Here is a 15,805-nt window from a genome sequence, read left to right on the forward strand (position 1 = left end):
GCATCTTCAATGTGTTTAACAAGCTCTATCATTTCCTGAAGTTTGCAGTTGTTTTGAGTGAAACCATATATAATATGTGTTTGAAAAGGGTGTGTCATGGAGGCTATTTATGATTAGACTGGTATACTAGATTGCATTGCAGCAGGGGTGTCTAATCTCAGTCCTGGAGGGATATTCCACTCCGGGTTTAACAGGTACAATGATATGATTAGAGCTACTTCAGGGTCTGGGTGGAGGTTTAATTGTCTGGATTAAACAATTTAGAACAGAGTTAGAACAAAGACCAGGACTAGAAGGGACAACCTTTGGCAACTCCTGCATTTCAGTATTAAGTTAAAAATCAGATTGTCACGGTGTGACTGGAACACGCTGGGAGCATTAAATGCAAATAAAAAAGGCTCCTTTTGAAAACCTGCTAGTTCACATTCCTATTACTGTCAATAATGGCAAATAATCTCCCAGGCTGCTCCTGTATTAAGGTGAGCTGCTACATGGAGCTGTACTAATGCCGAGGTTGCTCTGCGGTGAGGTATATCAGTAGAGCACAACACACACACACCCCCCAAGGAAAAACCTTAGCAGCTTCCTGGTCTTGTTGCAGTTTTCTGGAAATAGCTGGACTTCCTCCCATTGGCGGGGCCTGTTCTGTTTTTTTCTGCTGCTTTGTTTTCAATCTGTTTGCCTTAGCTGTTTCCTCTGGCACTCTAAGAGTTAAAGATTTTGCAACACAGTTCATGTGTTGGCTAGTTTAAAGAGGAAGGAAATTGGGAGAGAACAGCTTCGTACGAGGAAGGTAGCTGCACAGAGACTGAGCAGAGCGATGGTTTGAGACGAGTGGAGGGGACAGGGGGCGTTGAGAAGTGACAGAGAAAACTCAGAAGCTGGATGAGGTTTTCTTTTAAAACAAACAAAAAAAGAAAAAACACTGCTGCAAACTGGGGACACGGTCTCAGAGAAAGTGAGGTTTGAGTTTGCATACTCGAGGGTCACGTTCTTGTCATTTTCAATCTGAGTGACGGGACAGCAGAGTTTACACTGCCCTTCCTGCACAGCCCGAATTTAGGGATTCCAGTTTGTGAACCACGGTTAAACTCAGGTAAGGATCACCTTTGCAAACAAACTACTGCTGTGTAGGGAACTGAGGACAAATGTTTCAGCCAACGCCTTCATCAGTGGTAAAACTAACAGGTTTACCTCCTGAATTTATGGCTTACTGTCTGAAGTTCATAGATGACTTACATCACTAATAATCTTGCAAGTTCTGCTGGCAAAGATTTTAACTGAAGTGTAAATGTACCGTTTCTTACCACGTCACTCCTGTAGATGAGAATCTGCTCTCATTGATTTATTGTATGTGCGTGTGTGAGGATGTTAAGGTCAGTTCTTATTTGAGCAATTGTTTTAGTTTTCAAGAAATATGGTGCCAGTTATTTTTAAATGAAGAAAAAAATCCTTAGAATGAATGAGTTATGAGTAAGATATAGTTGTCATTTCCCTTTTCTTTTCATAGTGTTTTGCAGTCGCTCAGGTTCAGTCAGGGCTGGTCGCTACTGTAGCTTTGTCAGAATCCCCTATCCCGCCATGTCAGCTTTTTAGTAGCAGTGGAATACCAAGCCATTTTTCTCAAAAAAAAGTTTTACTGAAATAGAACTGAGGAAGCCCGCTTCACTTTCACAAGTATTGTTCTGCTGTTAAAAGGAACTGACTAAGAACAGTTTTAAGTGCAGCAGCTACACTATACAGACGATTTCCTGACAATCTAGGTTAGCACTGGGGGTGTGAAAGCGAGGAATTTGCAGACAGTTCACATCTGACCATCCTGTCAAAAGAAATGCAGAGACAACAATTCCACTCCAGCAATAACATCTTGAAGGGTGAAGTGCAGGAGAAGCTTCCTTGTAATCTGAACAGTCAAGTTCAGTCCTTTACAGTGGCAGACAAAAAGAGAGAGAGAGAAACCACACAAAGTGATTGCCATCATTTCTAATTCTTCTATTGAAATATATAAATTAGAGATTCAGCTTTATAATAGAACAATTAATTTTTAAATAGCATGCAAAAACTAATTTCAAAAGTATCATGATTGAAAACCAGCACCTGAGAATTCTAGAATAAATAAATACATAATCAACTGCTGAAATAGATTGGAAATTTATGATTCAAAAAGCACTGTGTGGCTATTGCTGACAAACACAGGAGAACAGGAACTACTGCAGCTAGCTCCAGCTGTGGAAGACCAGGAAAGATTTCTGCAAAATCTGGAAGAATCATTCGAGCAGCCCAACAAAATCCTAGGATTACTGCAAAACATTGGGCACAAGAATTAAGAGAAGATGGTCAAGAAATTCACAAGCGAACAATTCAGCAATACCTTGAGATGAATGTCCATGGGCGAAAAATCAAGATGCAAACCTTTATTAAAAACGACACAAAAGAAAGGGAGTTTTCTTTGAATACTTTGAGAAGCCTAATGACTTCTTAAACCAAATATATTGGTCAGTTGAATTCAAAATATATCTTTTTTTTCACCAAGAAAGCAACAGTATGTTTGGTGGAAGAGAAGAGTGTTAAATATGGTGCAGGTTGTGTGATGCTATGGGCTTGTTTTTCTTCCTCAGGCTCTGGTGACATTTGTATTGTAGAAGGATCAATGAATGCTACAAAATATCAAGAAATTTTGCACTTTGTCATTTGTTACCCAATACTAGAAGGCTTATTGGATGGGCATTTATATTCCAGCAGGATAATGACCCTAATTATTCTGCAAAGTCTAAAAAGGAATTTCTGAAAAAACTGAAGATTAGTTATGGATTTGCCACCTCAGTCCCCAGTCTTGAATCCCATCGAGATGTTGTGGATTGACTTGAAGGCTGCTGTTGCAAAAAGGAAACCAAAGTCGATTGCAGAACTTAAAGCTGTCTGTGCTGAAGAATGAGCAAACATATCTCTGAAAAGATGCCAAGAACTGGGAACACAAAATACTCAAGTAAGCCTGCCCAGATACTTTTGTCAGAGTATGAAATTCGTTTTTGCATGTTTTTCATTTTATGCATGTTATGCAATAATTTGTTTTATTAAAAGGCTGAATCTGTAATTTATATCTTTCAGTAGAACAGTTCGAAATTCTAGAAAGCACTTTCTTTGTGGTTTTTCTCATTTTTAACTGCTCAAATATGCGACCTGCAGTAAAAAATAAAATAATAATAATAATCCCTGCGGATTCCTGTACAGTGGAGACATGGATTTATTGCAGGAGGTTATACAAAGCTTTGTGAAGGTCAGTGTGTCTTTTTTTTTTCTTCTTCAAAATACTCCCCTGAGCTATTAAAGGCTACATCTTAGAAACGTCAAGTCTGATCTGAATATAACTTGGAATGAATGGATGTCACTTTGGCCTGTTGCACACAACTTAATTTGTGCTTTATTAGTTGTGCAGCAATGATCTTAGGTAGGTGCTGTGAAAGATCCCTTGGTTTTCAAAGCTTCCCTGAATGTTTGTGGCTGGCTAGTAAAAACAGTATTTATTCAAGGTAAGGCAGTCCATGTTGTTCATGGGTCAAATTATCTTTGGTAATTTAAGACTGGATATAGAGATGTACAGTAGCTGTCAAATAATAAGTTTGTACTATTAAAGGCACTGTTAGTTTTTATAGCTAGACTACAAAAGGCTCATCTACTGTGTCAGTAAAGCTGCAACCTCAAGTGGAAATGCTTGAATACTGCTGCTAGTTACTGCTGTCTCTCCCCTTAATCTGAAAGCTACTTGTGTGTGTGTGTAATATATATATATATATATATATATATATATATATATAACTATATATGTATATATATTCATAAACCACATAGTGGTGTGTGTATATATATTATATTTTTATATATATATATATATATATTAATATTATTTATATACCCTATATCTTTTTGTTTCGTTTTGTTTGTGTATAGTTATGTCTGTGCTGGTTACACTGCTATGCTTTGGTGAGAAATTAAGTCAGATGAAATTAGAAACGTGTATGTCCAGATCTTTTTCAAGTAACTTGTAAAGTGCTCTTGTTTCTCCCATTGAACGCAGAATATGACGGTGAGATTATCAGTAAGTGTTTTTCTTGTATTTATTTTCTGCTCTTTTCAAAACGTTTGTTTGAACTCTTCTGTCATTGGTGTGAAGCTCTTTTTTTTTTTTGTCGGTATCTTTGTTTTGAATGTAATCAGCAGTACGAAGGTCACTCTTAATCGGGAATTAAAGACTAAAGTATGCACAAGAAGCGGACTATGGAACAATGGTCAAAGGTGCTTTGCATTTTTTGCTGATATTCCTGCATGATTTGACTGTGTGTGTGCATGACTTGTAGAACTCATCTGTCATCTATAGTATGTGGTTAAGATTAGGATGAAAAGGGATACAAAATATCTTCTCTTTTTAAATAACAAAAAATGCAACAAATGCTGCATTAAAAAAAATAAATGAAAGTACTGCGACAGTACTGCTGGCCAATAGGAGACAACACAAAGGATTGTGGATAAACTCTGTGTTCCTGTTAAGACTGGCTGGACTGACTTCTCCCACTCTCTTCTCCTCTGTCTCTCCCCAGCAGGATGGGTTTTGGCCAGGACCTGTGGTGCCCCCAGGGTCACAGCACCTTACTGCGGCTGCAGGACTCAGAGCTGCGGCTCATGGAGGTGATGAGGAAGTGGATGACGCAGCGCGCCAAGAGTGACCGCGACTACTCCATACAGCTGCACCACATGTGCACGCAGGTCGAGAAACAGGAGGTGGCGCTGCAGAGCACGGGGCTCGACTACATTAGCCAACTGAACAAGGTTAGGCGTGTCGGGGTTCATCCAGTAGAGGGGATCGCAGAAACTGCTGCCAGATTCATGATTGATAAAAGTTTGAATCTGTGTTTATCAATTACTAAAACATTGTGTATTCTTTCTTTTCATATATATCTGCGTTAGGGTAGCTTCACTATGAGCTCCCTGTCAGCTCTAGTTTCAGATGCTATGGGTCAATGTCACTTACTGTAACACTGTAGTAGATTATCACTATAACGCTTTTATTAATAAAGCAACTAGACTTTACAACAGTCACTGTTTCCTGTTGCCAGCCTACTGTACGTTACTGAAGCTTGCCCTTTCTCCGCTCTCCCCTCCCCAGTCCTGGAGCTGTATGGTGAGTCAGACGGAGAGCCTGAGCCGTATTCTTCGCAAGCACTCGGAGGATCTGAACTCGGGGCCCCTGAGCAAGCTGACCCTGCTGATCCGAGACAAGCAGCAGCTGCGCAAGACCTACGGGGAGCAGTGGAGCCAGCTCAGCCAGGACCTCAGCCGGGTAAGAGCAGAGGAGCTGCAATGATCCATGATTGCGCCATCACAAGGAATAGGGCGAGATCTTCAGCACCACCTCCTGGCAGGTGCTGGACCGCTAACCGAGCAGCGTGAAAGGACTGTCTTAAAGGCACTGTTAACATGTAGTCAGGGATCGTTGCATGACCGATAGAGCTGCACAAAGTGATTATTCAGATTGAGATCTCCATGCCTGTCAAGTGACAGCTGCTTGGATTTGTGCGGATTGCTGTTTTCTGCATTCTATGAAATCCAAGGAGATGTTTGTTTACTTCTTTCACTTGATGGTAAATTATCAACACCATCTGATGTCTTGTGGAGAGCGCAGAAAACGTATGGATTTGCTCACTCGATTGAAAATCAAACATTTACAGCGTAAATGACAGACTATGCAAATGCAGACCTGTGAATAAGGGACCATACAAAACATCGCTTTGTTGTTGATATTTGTACACACACACACGCAGTTTCTCAGTTATCAGAACTATAACGCAGCCGTGTGCAGCTGCTTTACAGGTAGCGATTTCAGGTTCAATTTTTTTTTTTTTTTGTGAACCAATAATTTTTATTGATTTTGTTTTCTTTTCCCACCCTTTGGGAATAGGGAAATGGGGGAGTTTTTAGTCCTTCTCCCAGCATTGTAAAAGAGGAAGTTTTAAAACTGTCGTTTATGTTTTGTAGTTCTCTTATTTTAATCTTATTTGTTTTAAAGCTGACATGCTGACAAGTGGCAATGCCATGGCACTGTAATGACAATGTCTTCACGCTGGTCTGAGTGCCAGTGGCAGAGTGGTGCCATTAACATTTGCATATGCTATTTGTCAGTGGTATCACACTGGACATCTGCTGCCTCCCAGCCCCTCAGCTCTCAACACCAGACCACGCTGCCTCCCAGTGCACTGTTTCCAGTCTCATGTTGGCTGTTCTGTCCTCAGGTGACACAGACGGAGCTGGAGAAGCTGAAGTCTCAGTACCGCCAGCTGGCGCGGGATACGGTACAGGCCAAGAAGAAGTACCAGGAGGCCAGCAAGGGTAGGGATCGGGGAGCCAGGGAGTCATGATGCAGGGCAGAGAGCAGGCCATGTCGAATTACAGAACAGGATTGAAAAGTGTGCGTTCATTCTTGGAGATCTGAGTGTTCTGAGAGTGATATTCTCTAGTCGTTTTAGCTTTAAAAAGGTGCTTTTTATTTATTCTCACATAGCTGTAATGTGATTTTGGAACTGGAGGCCAAAGGTGTTTTAGCCAAGTGCACAAGACTGGATTTGTTGAAGAAAGGGTTCTCATGGGGTCTGCTTTCCCACTACAGTCACAGTATGTATGTATGGCTCTGTCCCGTAGACAAGGACCGCGAGAAGGCGAGGGAGCGCTACATGAAGCTGACCTGGAAGCTGCATGAGGTTCACAATGAGTACGTGCTATCAGTGAAGGGGGCAGAGGTGCATCAGAAATACCACTACAGCCAGTCCCAGCCCGCGCTGCTCGACGCCCTGCAGAGTCTGCAAGAGGAGATGCTCCTGGTACTGTGAGTAGCCCTCCGTTTCATTGCATCCGCTAGGTTGCTACAGGAAGGGTCCCTTTTGATGTTGTACATGCTAAACGCAGCAGTTCAAGAGGTCATTTTATATCTGAAGCAAACACCTCAAGTTCTGATTACTCGGGATAGTCTCCCAGCACCCCAATGTCCTGACCTCACCTGTGCCCTTCTACCCCAAGGAAGGACATCCTGCAGGAGTACTCTGACTTGACCAGCCTGGTCCAGGAGGATGTGCTGCTGGTTCACCAGGAGATTGTCCATGCCGTCAAAGCCATCGAGCCCAAACGGGAGTACGAGAGCTTCATCCAGCAGAACAGGTACGATCAGGAGGCTCCTCTGCCCTTCAGGACTGAGCGCTGCCTCTGCACACCTGAGCCCTGGGTGAGTCCCAAACCCAGGCAGTGATCAGGGCTGTGTGTCTGTCTGCCTGCAGGTCCGTGGGGGACATACCGCCAACTGTGACCTTCGACACAAGTCTGCTGGAGGATACAGACATGCTGCAGGCGGGAGAGCTGCAGCTGAATGACCTCACACTGGAGGGAATGCAACACAAGTGAGCCCCGCTCCTCTATTCACCTGCCCTACCCTGCCCAGCATCCAAGCACCCGGACATGTCGAGTGATTAACAAAGGCTTGGGTAGTTAAAGTTCATGAAAAGTATAACACAACTCCCCCTGTCCACCCCACCCCTAGCCCCTCTGAATGATTGCTGTGAAGGAGGCTGATGCACTCACCCTGCCTCTGCTCTGTTTTCAGGCTGACCACGCTGGAGGAGGAGGTCCTGTCCCTCACCACCTCACTGAGCTCCCAACAGACCACCATCAGCCAGCTGGAGATGGAGCTGCAGAGCGAGGAGAGGAATGCTAACTTCGGGCAGCGGTGAGGAGAGGGGTGGGGCCCACAGGAAGAGTACTGCAGAGTTCTACAATGAGCAGCACCAGGGCTGGGTCCAAGTCCATAGCACTTTGCAGCCTGATCTTGTCAGCTCCCAGGAGCTAGGCTAGGCTGAGCCCGGTCAGTACTTGGACCCCCCCCCACCCACCAGGGTCAATTGATGTTGGAAGCTCAACCAATGACCCTGCATGGCATTGGTAAAGGAGGGCACAGTGCTGTAGAATGGCATTCTTTTGAAGATCAACCCCTATGTTTTAGCTAGATTCCAATATCTGTCATTATAATTCCTATTTAGCTCCTACTATAGGCAACTACAGATGTTGCATCCAACATAATTATATCACTTCAAATAGTCACTTGATGATTTATTGCATAGAGCTTCCAAACCTTCAGGAAAGCACAGGTGGAAGTGGAACCAGGACAGTGCAAAGCTGAACCCCTGCAGGGTGTGGATTGTGTGGTGAATGCCCTCTCCCCCCCCCCCCAGGGTGTACCAGTTCAGTAAGCGCAATGCCCTGGAGGACAGCCGGCAGCAGGCGATGGTTATCATGGGGACGAGAGTGAAGTTGGAGGCTCAGCGAGACATGCTGGCAGAGAAGCTGCACCAGCTGGGTGATGGAGACCCACCCCCGGCACTGGAGCTGGAGGACGACCGGGTGTCTAACTGCTCCATGGTGAGTCGAGCCCAGCCGGCCACAGCACGGCTGTGCATTCAACATTGCAGCTTTAACACTTCCCTGCACAGCGACCTCACACGAGGACAGATGCCAAAAACTCTTCTAGTCTTTGCATGGGGACATGGGCAAGATGCAAATGCATGATGACCTCCTGATGAGGAAGCAATTTTTTCCCCATTGCTTCTCCCACGGAATTGTTTTTTTATTTTTTTGGTGTTTTCAAAATGCATGAAAGGGTTGAATTAAGAAAAGAGAAAGATGTAAAACATACGCAGGCAAACAACCAGGCTACATGAAACTGAAACTGTTGGAAGAGTTGTGCAGTTTATAGTTAATCGGATCAAATTCAGTGTGCTTGTGACTGTGGCTTATAGATTTACCACCAGGCCATTTAACAATCAAGTCAGAATTGTTTCTGTTTTGTAACATTTTAAAAGTCTGAATGTGGAAGAACAGGTAATATGATAAATAAAGATAATAGCAGAGCCAGATACTGTATGAAAAAAATAAACCAAACCACAGTGGGATTATTCAGGAAGATGAACCCAAACTCAAGCTACTAATCAGCTTCAGGACAGAGCCCCTGCACGCGCACACTGCATCACATCATAATTCATACTGACAGTCGCTGCCTGCCTAGCCACAAGGAACCCACAGCTTCATTATTTTTAGACCAGCAGATTGAGACTTTGTTCTGATTGGCGTGTTTAATCTGTTTAGAAACCACTCGCTGCCCCTGATAGAGAGGAAGCGAAACCAGTGGCGTACTATGAATTAATTACATTTTGTTGTATTTGACTGAAACTTCCACGTCCAGTGGAGCTATTTTGTGAAAGTGATGCTGTCTCGTTTGCAGAATGTTTGTGCAGTGTGTGCCACAAATCCTGCTCGTGTTCCTGACCTGGCACGGTTCACATCCAGTTCGAATGTGTGCAATGTAATCAAATGCTGTGATGGTGCCGATTGGCGGTTGTGTTTCAGGAGCGAGACAAGGACAGCAGTAAGGTTCTCAGCCTGGAGTCAATCAAGAGTCACATCACTGGCATTTTCAAACTCAAATACTCGGTGAGTGAACATTTCGAGCTGCGCATTAGAGCGTTTAACATCTTGATCTTGAACCTCTTGAGATTGAATCTGTTCCTCTGCAGCTCACTTTATTTCTCTGTGTTTTGATAAATGAAATGTCGTGGTTCACCATGTCATGTTAAAAGAAGTGTAGAACAAAACAGAACAGGACAGAACAGAAACAGTACAGAGAGGTACTGTGTGAACATAATCAACAACAGATTAAATACACACTGTGGAAATGGAATAGAATAAACCCTAAGCCTTTTCCTACCCCCTTCACTAAAAGCCTCTCTCTCTTTCTCAGGTGCCCCCTCCCCTGCCAACGATCCCAGAGCTCCAGAAGCCCCTGTCCCAGCAGGCCTGGTATCACGGCGCGATCCCCAGGCTCGAGGTGCAGGAGCTGCTGTTGAACGACGGGGACTACCTGGTGCGGGAGAGCCAGGGCAAGCAGGAGTACGTGCTGTCGGTACACTGGGGCGGGCAGTGCCGTCACTTCATCATCCAGAGCGTCGATGTGAGTGCAGCACACAGTGCAATGCAATGGAAAAGGGGTTTTAGCGCTCGCTATTGAGGTGCAGGATGACGGTGATGGACTGAGAGTGGAGTGTGTTAGTGCGCGTTGTTAAGGTGCAGGGTGAAAGAGCAGGAAAGCTGATAATGGGTTATTTTATTGGTTATTAAGGTGTAGGGTGAGAGTGCTGGTGTTACATGTTTATCCTCACCACAGCCTAGTTCTCACCCAGAGTGAGTGAACACCCCAGTATTTTGTACAGAGCGCAAAATCGTTTCCCTGATACAAGAACTAATCTAGGCTAATCAGCAGTAGGATTTTATATATATATATTAGTATATATAATAAAAAACCACTTGCCAAGCCCCATCGGTTCTTTGAGAAATGACCTCTCAATTTCATTTCACAAACCTACTTATTGTCAGCCTGCCAAATGCTGCATGGCCGGGCTTTATTAAGTAACCACAGGATATCATTTAATTTTCATCGCAACTAACGACCAATAAGCAGCTTGGCTGATAAAGTGGCATTTTGGGCAGCCTGTCAATTGCAGCGTGGACGGTCTTAACGGGATACAGTTCAGTTACAAAACACTGGCACCAAATTTTTCTTCTTTAGTCAGTCATACAAATGCACACAAAAAAAGGCACCTGATTGAGAGCTCTCATCGGTCGACAATTCAAGCATTTTTAGATAATGACACAAACTGTTTCGTTCCAGGTATGATACAAAAATGTTTGTCCTAGAAGTAAACTGTATGCATTTGTTTAAATGTAAAGAACGACTAAATATTAAAACACTGCTCTTTAATTCACCGTTAGTTTTTCTTTTTTTCTCATGCTTGTAATGTGCTGTCATAGGCAAACGTGAAACCCGGTTTATGTCATGACCCACTTTATATCACAAATCATATGCTATCATATGCTATAAAGCAGGTTCATCTGTGTGTGTGTCATTCATATATATATATATATATATATATATATATATATATATATATATATATATATAGATAAAAACACATTGTGAAAACACAAAGCTACCAGTCAGGCAAGACTGGATGGAGCTTGTGGCTTTTTCCCTTGCAACTGTGTGGCTTGCAAAAACACCATGTATTACCAGCTCTGTGAATAATGGTATTTATCTTATCTCATGTCCTTGCAAATTACAATATATAGGTAAAACTAATCGTCAACTTCAGAGACGCATCAGTGAACACCAAAATGCCATCCGAAGATGTGACCCCAATTCTCCCATAGCAAGACATTTCCAAGATGCTAATCAGACATATGTCTCGGAATGGAGTTTTTGTGCTATCGAAAGAATATCACAATGTGAATCTAAATGGATTTTATATCTTAACTATGCAGCCTGATGTTTTGAATGAATAATTCAGGTTGTCTTGTTTCCTGTGAGCACGCTTGCCTGCACATTTAGAGGTACACTGGCTTACAGGAATGCAAAATTGAGAACCACCAGATCTCAAAAAAAAAAAAGCTTTCACAGACCTGAGGGTAAGAATTGATCTGACGGGGTGAGAATTAGCCTAGGCGATTTCTGACCTGGACCTGACAGGGTGAGGATTAGCCAGGGTGACACTAGAGTATTTTAGTGCCTATGATGTTGCGTGCCAGTAGTACAGGAGATTTACCATTATTACAGTGTAGAGACCGTGCAGGAGAGCTGAGAATGGGGTGTCTTGGTGTTTATTGAAGTTCAGCATGGAGTGTTTTAGCACATATGTTATTCTGATGAGCCTATGTAACTCCCTCATGCTCCCTGTCTGTCTGTAGAATATGTATCGTCTGGATGGAGAAGGATATCCCACAATCCCCCTGCTCATTGATCATCTACTCAGCAACCAACTCAACGTAACTAAGAAGTCTGACATTGTCCTGAAGAAAGCTATCCCCAGGGTAACCCTGCCCACACTGCACTGGGCTTTCCTGCACTCCATCACGCAAGGGAGAGTGGAAATAACCCAAACAATGCACAAGAGATTACTTAAACACACATTCTACATCCACGATTCAAATAAATAAAAATGCTTTCATTGACACTTGCGGAGTGGTGGTAAAATTGACATAAATTTTACATGATTTTCAGGTTTGCAAACAGCAAGAGAAGAAAGCTTTCTTTTTTGCTCTGGAAAGCCCCAAATGGTGGGGTGGGGGTGGGGGGGGAGATTTCATGCTACCTATCATTCCAGAAACTCCCCACAATACTACAGCTCCCGCGATTGCAGATGTGCACAGTTACTGTTTGAAGCAAGGCTTAGTTGGGGTTTATTCTAATTGTTTTTAATCAGACTGTTTCAGCGTTTCCTTTTGACTTGAGACAACGACATGCTGAGCGCTAATGATAATTGCAGTTTGTTGTATTGAAGATTTACAGAACATGTTCTTGCTCTGAATAATTATACAGCACTTTGATCCTGTCAGATGAATGATTGAAGACAATGGTCTTTATTCATTTTTATTCGAGGTAAAACAACAGAGAAACCTTTTTTTTTTTTATATCTATCAGTGTTCTCTCTCATTGAGTAGCCTACAGTATTGTTAAGGGTACAGTCTGTCTTAATGCACCAATTCTACATGGTTGTATTTCAGAGTTGTATAAAGCATTGTAGACTGCCTGGACCCAAGCCATGGCAATGGAAAACGAGTAAGGGGAACAATATCAAGAGCAGACAGCTCCTGATAGAAATACAGCTTTTGAAAGACCCTCTCTGTAAATGCAGTCTCTTACATAACGAGGCAGCTGTCTCGTAATATCCAACCAAATAATGCTGCGTCTGTCTATCTGTACACAGGACAAGTGGGTTCTAGAACACGATGATGTCATTCTTGGAGAGCACATTGGCAGGGTATGTACATGCAGGTTACATGACACAGTTACAGTAAGGTTACAGGTACTCTGGTATCAACACTCCCAGACTTCTGCACAGCTGCCATTCGAAGCCTAAACAGAACAAACAGGAGTTCTTTGTGGCTGTGGTCAATGCCACATGCAGGGTTGAATGTATTTCCCAGTGTTCTCTCCAAGAGAGTTCCCTCCAATGTTAAGTAAATCTTTGGTGATAAAGCACTGGAACTAAAAATGCTAATCACATTTTGCTTAAAAAAAACAAAAAACTTTTCCATTAGTAGTTAACAACGGAAAGGAAGGCAGTCTTGAAAATATCGAAACTTCAATGTGTTTTTGGGTTTGCCGGTCTGTCTCGCTCTCAGGGAAATTTCGGGGAGGTGTACAGTGGCCGGCTGCGCTCTGAAAACATCCCCGTCGCTGTGAAGACGTGCCGCGAGAGCCTGGCTCCAGACCTCAAGAACAAATTCCTCATGGAGGCCAGGTCAGCCCTTCTCACCCCAGCACAGTCCTACTATCTTCCCACTGCCCAGAGCCATTGTTTTCTGTACAATACCAGCACATTGTTTTCAGGATTATCTAGGCTTATACAAATCTTGCAATGACGCGCCCCACTTTCTGTTGCAGGATCCTGAAGCAGTACGACCACCCCAACATTGTGAAGCTGATTGGCGTGTGCACACAGAGACAGCCTATCTACATTGTCATGGAGCTGGTGCAGGGTGAGAGAACAGTGGTGTGAAAGGGCCTGTATGGAACTCCATGCAATGCTAGTGTTACATGTTCCCATGTGTTCCCAACTGTTTACGTAAGGTGTATTTTTTATTTTTTTTTACATTTTGACTTTTTAAATTTAATTGCATTCTCTGCCTCAAGGTGGCTTCACATCTACCTGCGTGGACCGTTCAGAACTACATTTCCCATCATCCTCCTTCTCACTGGTAAATCCACATATGTGAGCAGCAGGATGATAGGAAATGTAGTTATGAGGGGTCCTTGCCGGTACATGTGAAGCCATCTTGAGGCAGGGAATGTAATTTTAAAATGAAAAAAAAATGGTCTACACCTTATATACCCTTTTAAGCTTTTGCTCAGGACTGGAATCCGCCCCCAGTCTGCTAGCCAGGGTGAACTTCACATACTAACTCACACTGCCTTTCCCGTGCAGGAGGGGACTTCCTGACGTACCTGCGGAACGAGGGGCAGCGTCTGAAGGTGAAGGAGCTGATCAAGATGGCAGAGCACGCAGCCGCTGGCATGGAGTATCTCGAGAGCAAGAAGTGCATCCATCGGTGAGGAGAGATGACAGGGATAGGAAAGGACCTCGAGCAGTAGTGTGTGTTAGGAGTGTGCACTGAAACACATTCTTATTCAAGAAGATCTCTGTATCGATTCCACCTCTTACTGGTGCATTGGAACTTATTGTATTGGAGAGGAAAGGAGTTCTCTAGCAGTGTTATTGAGATGCCTTCATCCCATCCCACCCCCCAGGGACCTGGCTGCACGGAACTGCCTGGTGACAGAGAGGCACATTGTGAAGATCAGCGATTTTGGGATGTCCCGCGAGGAGGAGGACGGGGTCTACTCTGCCACTGGAGGGATGAAGCAGATCCCTGTCAAATGGACCGCCCCCGAGGCCCTCAACTATGGTACGGGACAGCATGCCATGCTGTCAAAAAAATCTGTCTTGCCACGCTCTGTATCACGCCCCACCAAAATCACAAACAAGAGGTCTTAGATTCAGCTTTGCAGCCAGATGGGTTTGCACGATTTTATTTATTTTTCCTGTTGGGTTCTGGACATCAGTTTTTTTTTTTTTTTTTTTTTTTTTTTTTAACTAGTTAAGGGTTAATCCTCTCTCCACTGCTGCCCTCTGCCTGTGTTCCAGGGCGCTACACCACAGAGAGTGATATCTGGAGCTTCGGGATCCTGCTCTGGGAGACCTTCTCCCGAGGCACCACGCCCTACGCCACTATGACCAATCAGACGACACGGGAGGAAATCGAGCAGGGTAACATTCTTCACGTGTTAAAATACACTGCAGCCCAGCACTCTTGCCACTGAGCTACTCAAACTCAACTTTTCATAATGCAGCCTAACCCTCAGTGAGCTCCTGAAACCCACTACCTTTCACACTACAGCCCAGCACTCTAACCCCTCAGTTACTCAAACCCTTTACCTTCTGCACTGCAGATGAGCAGCACTCGCTTACAATAGTCACTTAAACCACTACTTCCCAGCACATCTGCTTGAACTCAGTGCATAGTGTAAACACTGCATAGTTAACAGCAGCTCTCCCTTCTCAGGGTATCGGATGCCACCTCCTGAGGGGTGCCCGCCTGGCATCTACAGTCTGATGTGTCGATGCTGGGAATACGATTACAAGAAGCGCCCCCCATTCAGCGTGATCCACAAGGAGCTGAGCAGCATCTACAAGAAGCAAAGATGATCCCTGTGCTGGCTTTGAGTGTAATAGATGTTTACGATGTGCAGGAACAGCTATCGCTCCAAGGCTACAAGGCTACACATTCACCTACAGAGGTGCATAATGTCGGTCACAACCCTATCAGCTACAAAAATTGTCATGGCTAATGTCTAAAAAAAAGTTCTGTTTTGTTCAGACTCTCGTCTGCAGCTTGATATGTTTAATATTTCTCTGGTAACACAGAGTCAGGAACAGGTTTAACAGACTCTGCATCCCAGTGCTTTATCACTTTAAGCCAAACTAAAACTGTGTTTTGCAAATGTTTGTTTTTTAAATTTAGATTTTTATAAGTTTGATAAAGGTGTACATATCTTATTGGTTGAAATTGTTTTTAATAAAACAAACAAACCACTGTTTAGTGTTTTATTATGATTTTCAAAGAACGTAAGTCAAGGTGTTGGGTTGTTTTAAATTACTTC

At 43.5% G+C, this 15,805-nt stretch overlaps 1 protein-coding gene across 3 annotated transcripts; it reads left to right on the top strand.

The window, feature by feature from the left end:
• Positions 1-252: 252 nt before the first annotated feature.
• Positions 253-15,738, top strand: LOC121294612 (tyrosine-protein kinase Fes/Fps-like). 3 transcript variants are annotated; one of them, XM_041218498.1, is made up of 19 exons: positions 602-1,096; positions 4,596-4,824; positions 5,162-5,335; positions 6,285-6,381; positions 6,691-6,874; positions 7,066-7,203; positions 7,320-7,439; positions 7,643-7,765; positions 8,268-8,454; positions 9,439-9,522; positions 9,830-10,039; positions 11,830-11,952; positions 12,849-12,902; positions 13,267-13,385; positions 13,529-13,623; positions 14,070-14,193; positions 14,393-14,550; positions 14,790-14,912; positions 15,208-15,738. In XM_041218498.1, exons 2-19 carry the CDS (start codon positions 4,600-4,602, stop codon positions 15,348-15,350), a joined length of 2,481 nt encoding a protein of 826 aa, XP_041074432.1. In that variant the 5' UTR covers positions 602-1,096; positions 4,596-4,599; the 3' UTR covers positions 15,351-15,738. The 3 variants fall into 3 exon arrangements, with proteins under 3 accessions (XP_041074434.1, XP_041074432.1, XP_041074433.1); XM_041218499.1 differs by having other exon boundaries at positions 4,599-4,824; XM_041218500.1 differs by lacking the exon at positions 15,208-15,738 and having other exon boundaries at positions 253-1,096; positions 14,743-14,827.
• The last annotated feature ends 67 nt before the right edge of the window (positions 15,739-15,805 follow it).

The sequence above is a fragment of the Polyodon spathula genome, chromosome 19 (assembly GCF_017654505.1).
Source record: "Polyodon spathula isolate WHYD16114869_AA chromosome 19, ASM1765450v1, whole genome shotgun sequence".
NCBI lineage: Eukaryota > Metazoa > Chordata > Actinopteri > Acipenseriformes > Polyodontidae > Polyodon > Polyodon spathula.

What these genes read in the sequence shown, in the direction of transcription:
- LOC121294612 (XM_041218498.1), top strand. Translation starts at nt 4,600, where the DNA reads ATGGGTTTTGGCCAGGACCTGTGGTGCCCCCAGGGTCACAGCACCTTA. An exon ending in TCAGCCAGGACCTCAGCCGG is followed by an intron (nt 5,336 to 6,284) that starts GTAAGAGCAGAG and finishes TTCTGTCCTCAG; the next exon opens with GTGACACAGACGGAGCTGGA. An exon ending in TTGGAGAGCACATTGGCAGG is followed by an intron (nt 12,903 to 13,266) that starts GTATGTACATGC and finishes TCTCGCTCTCAG; the next exon opens with GGAAATTTCGGGGAGGTGTA.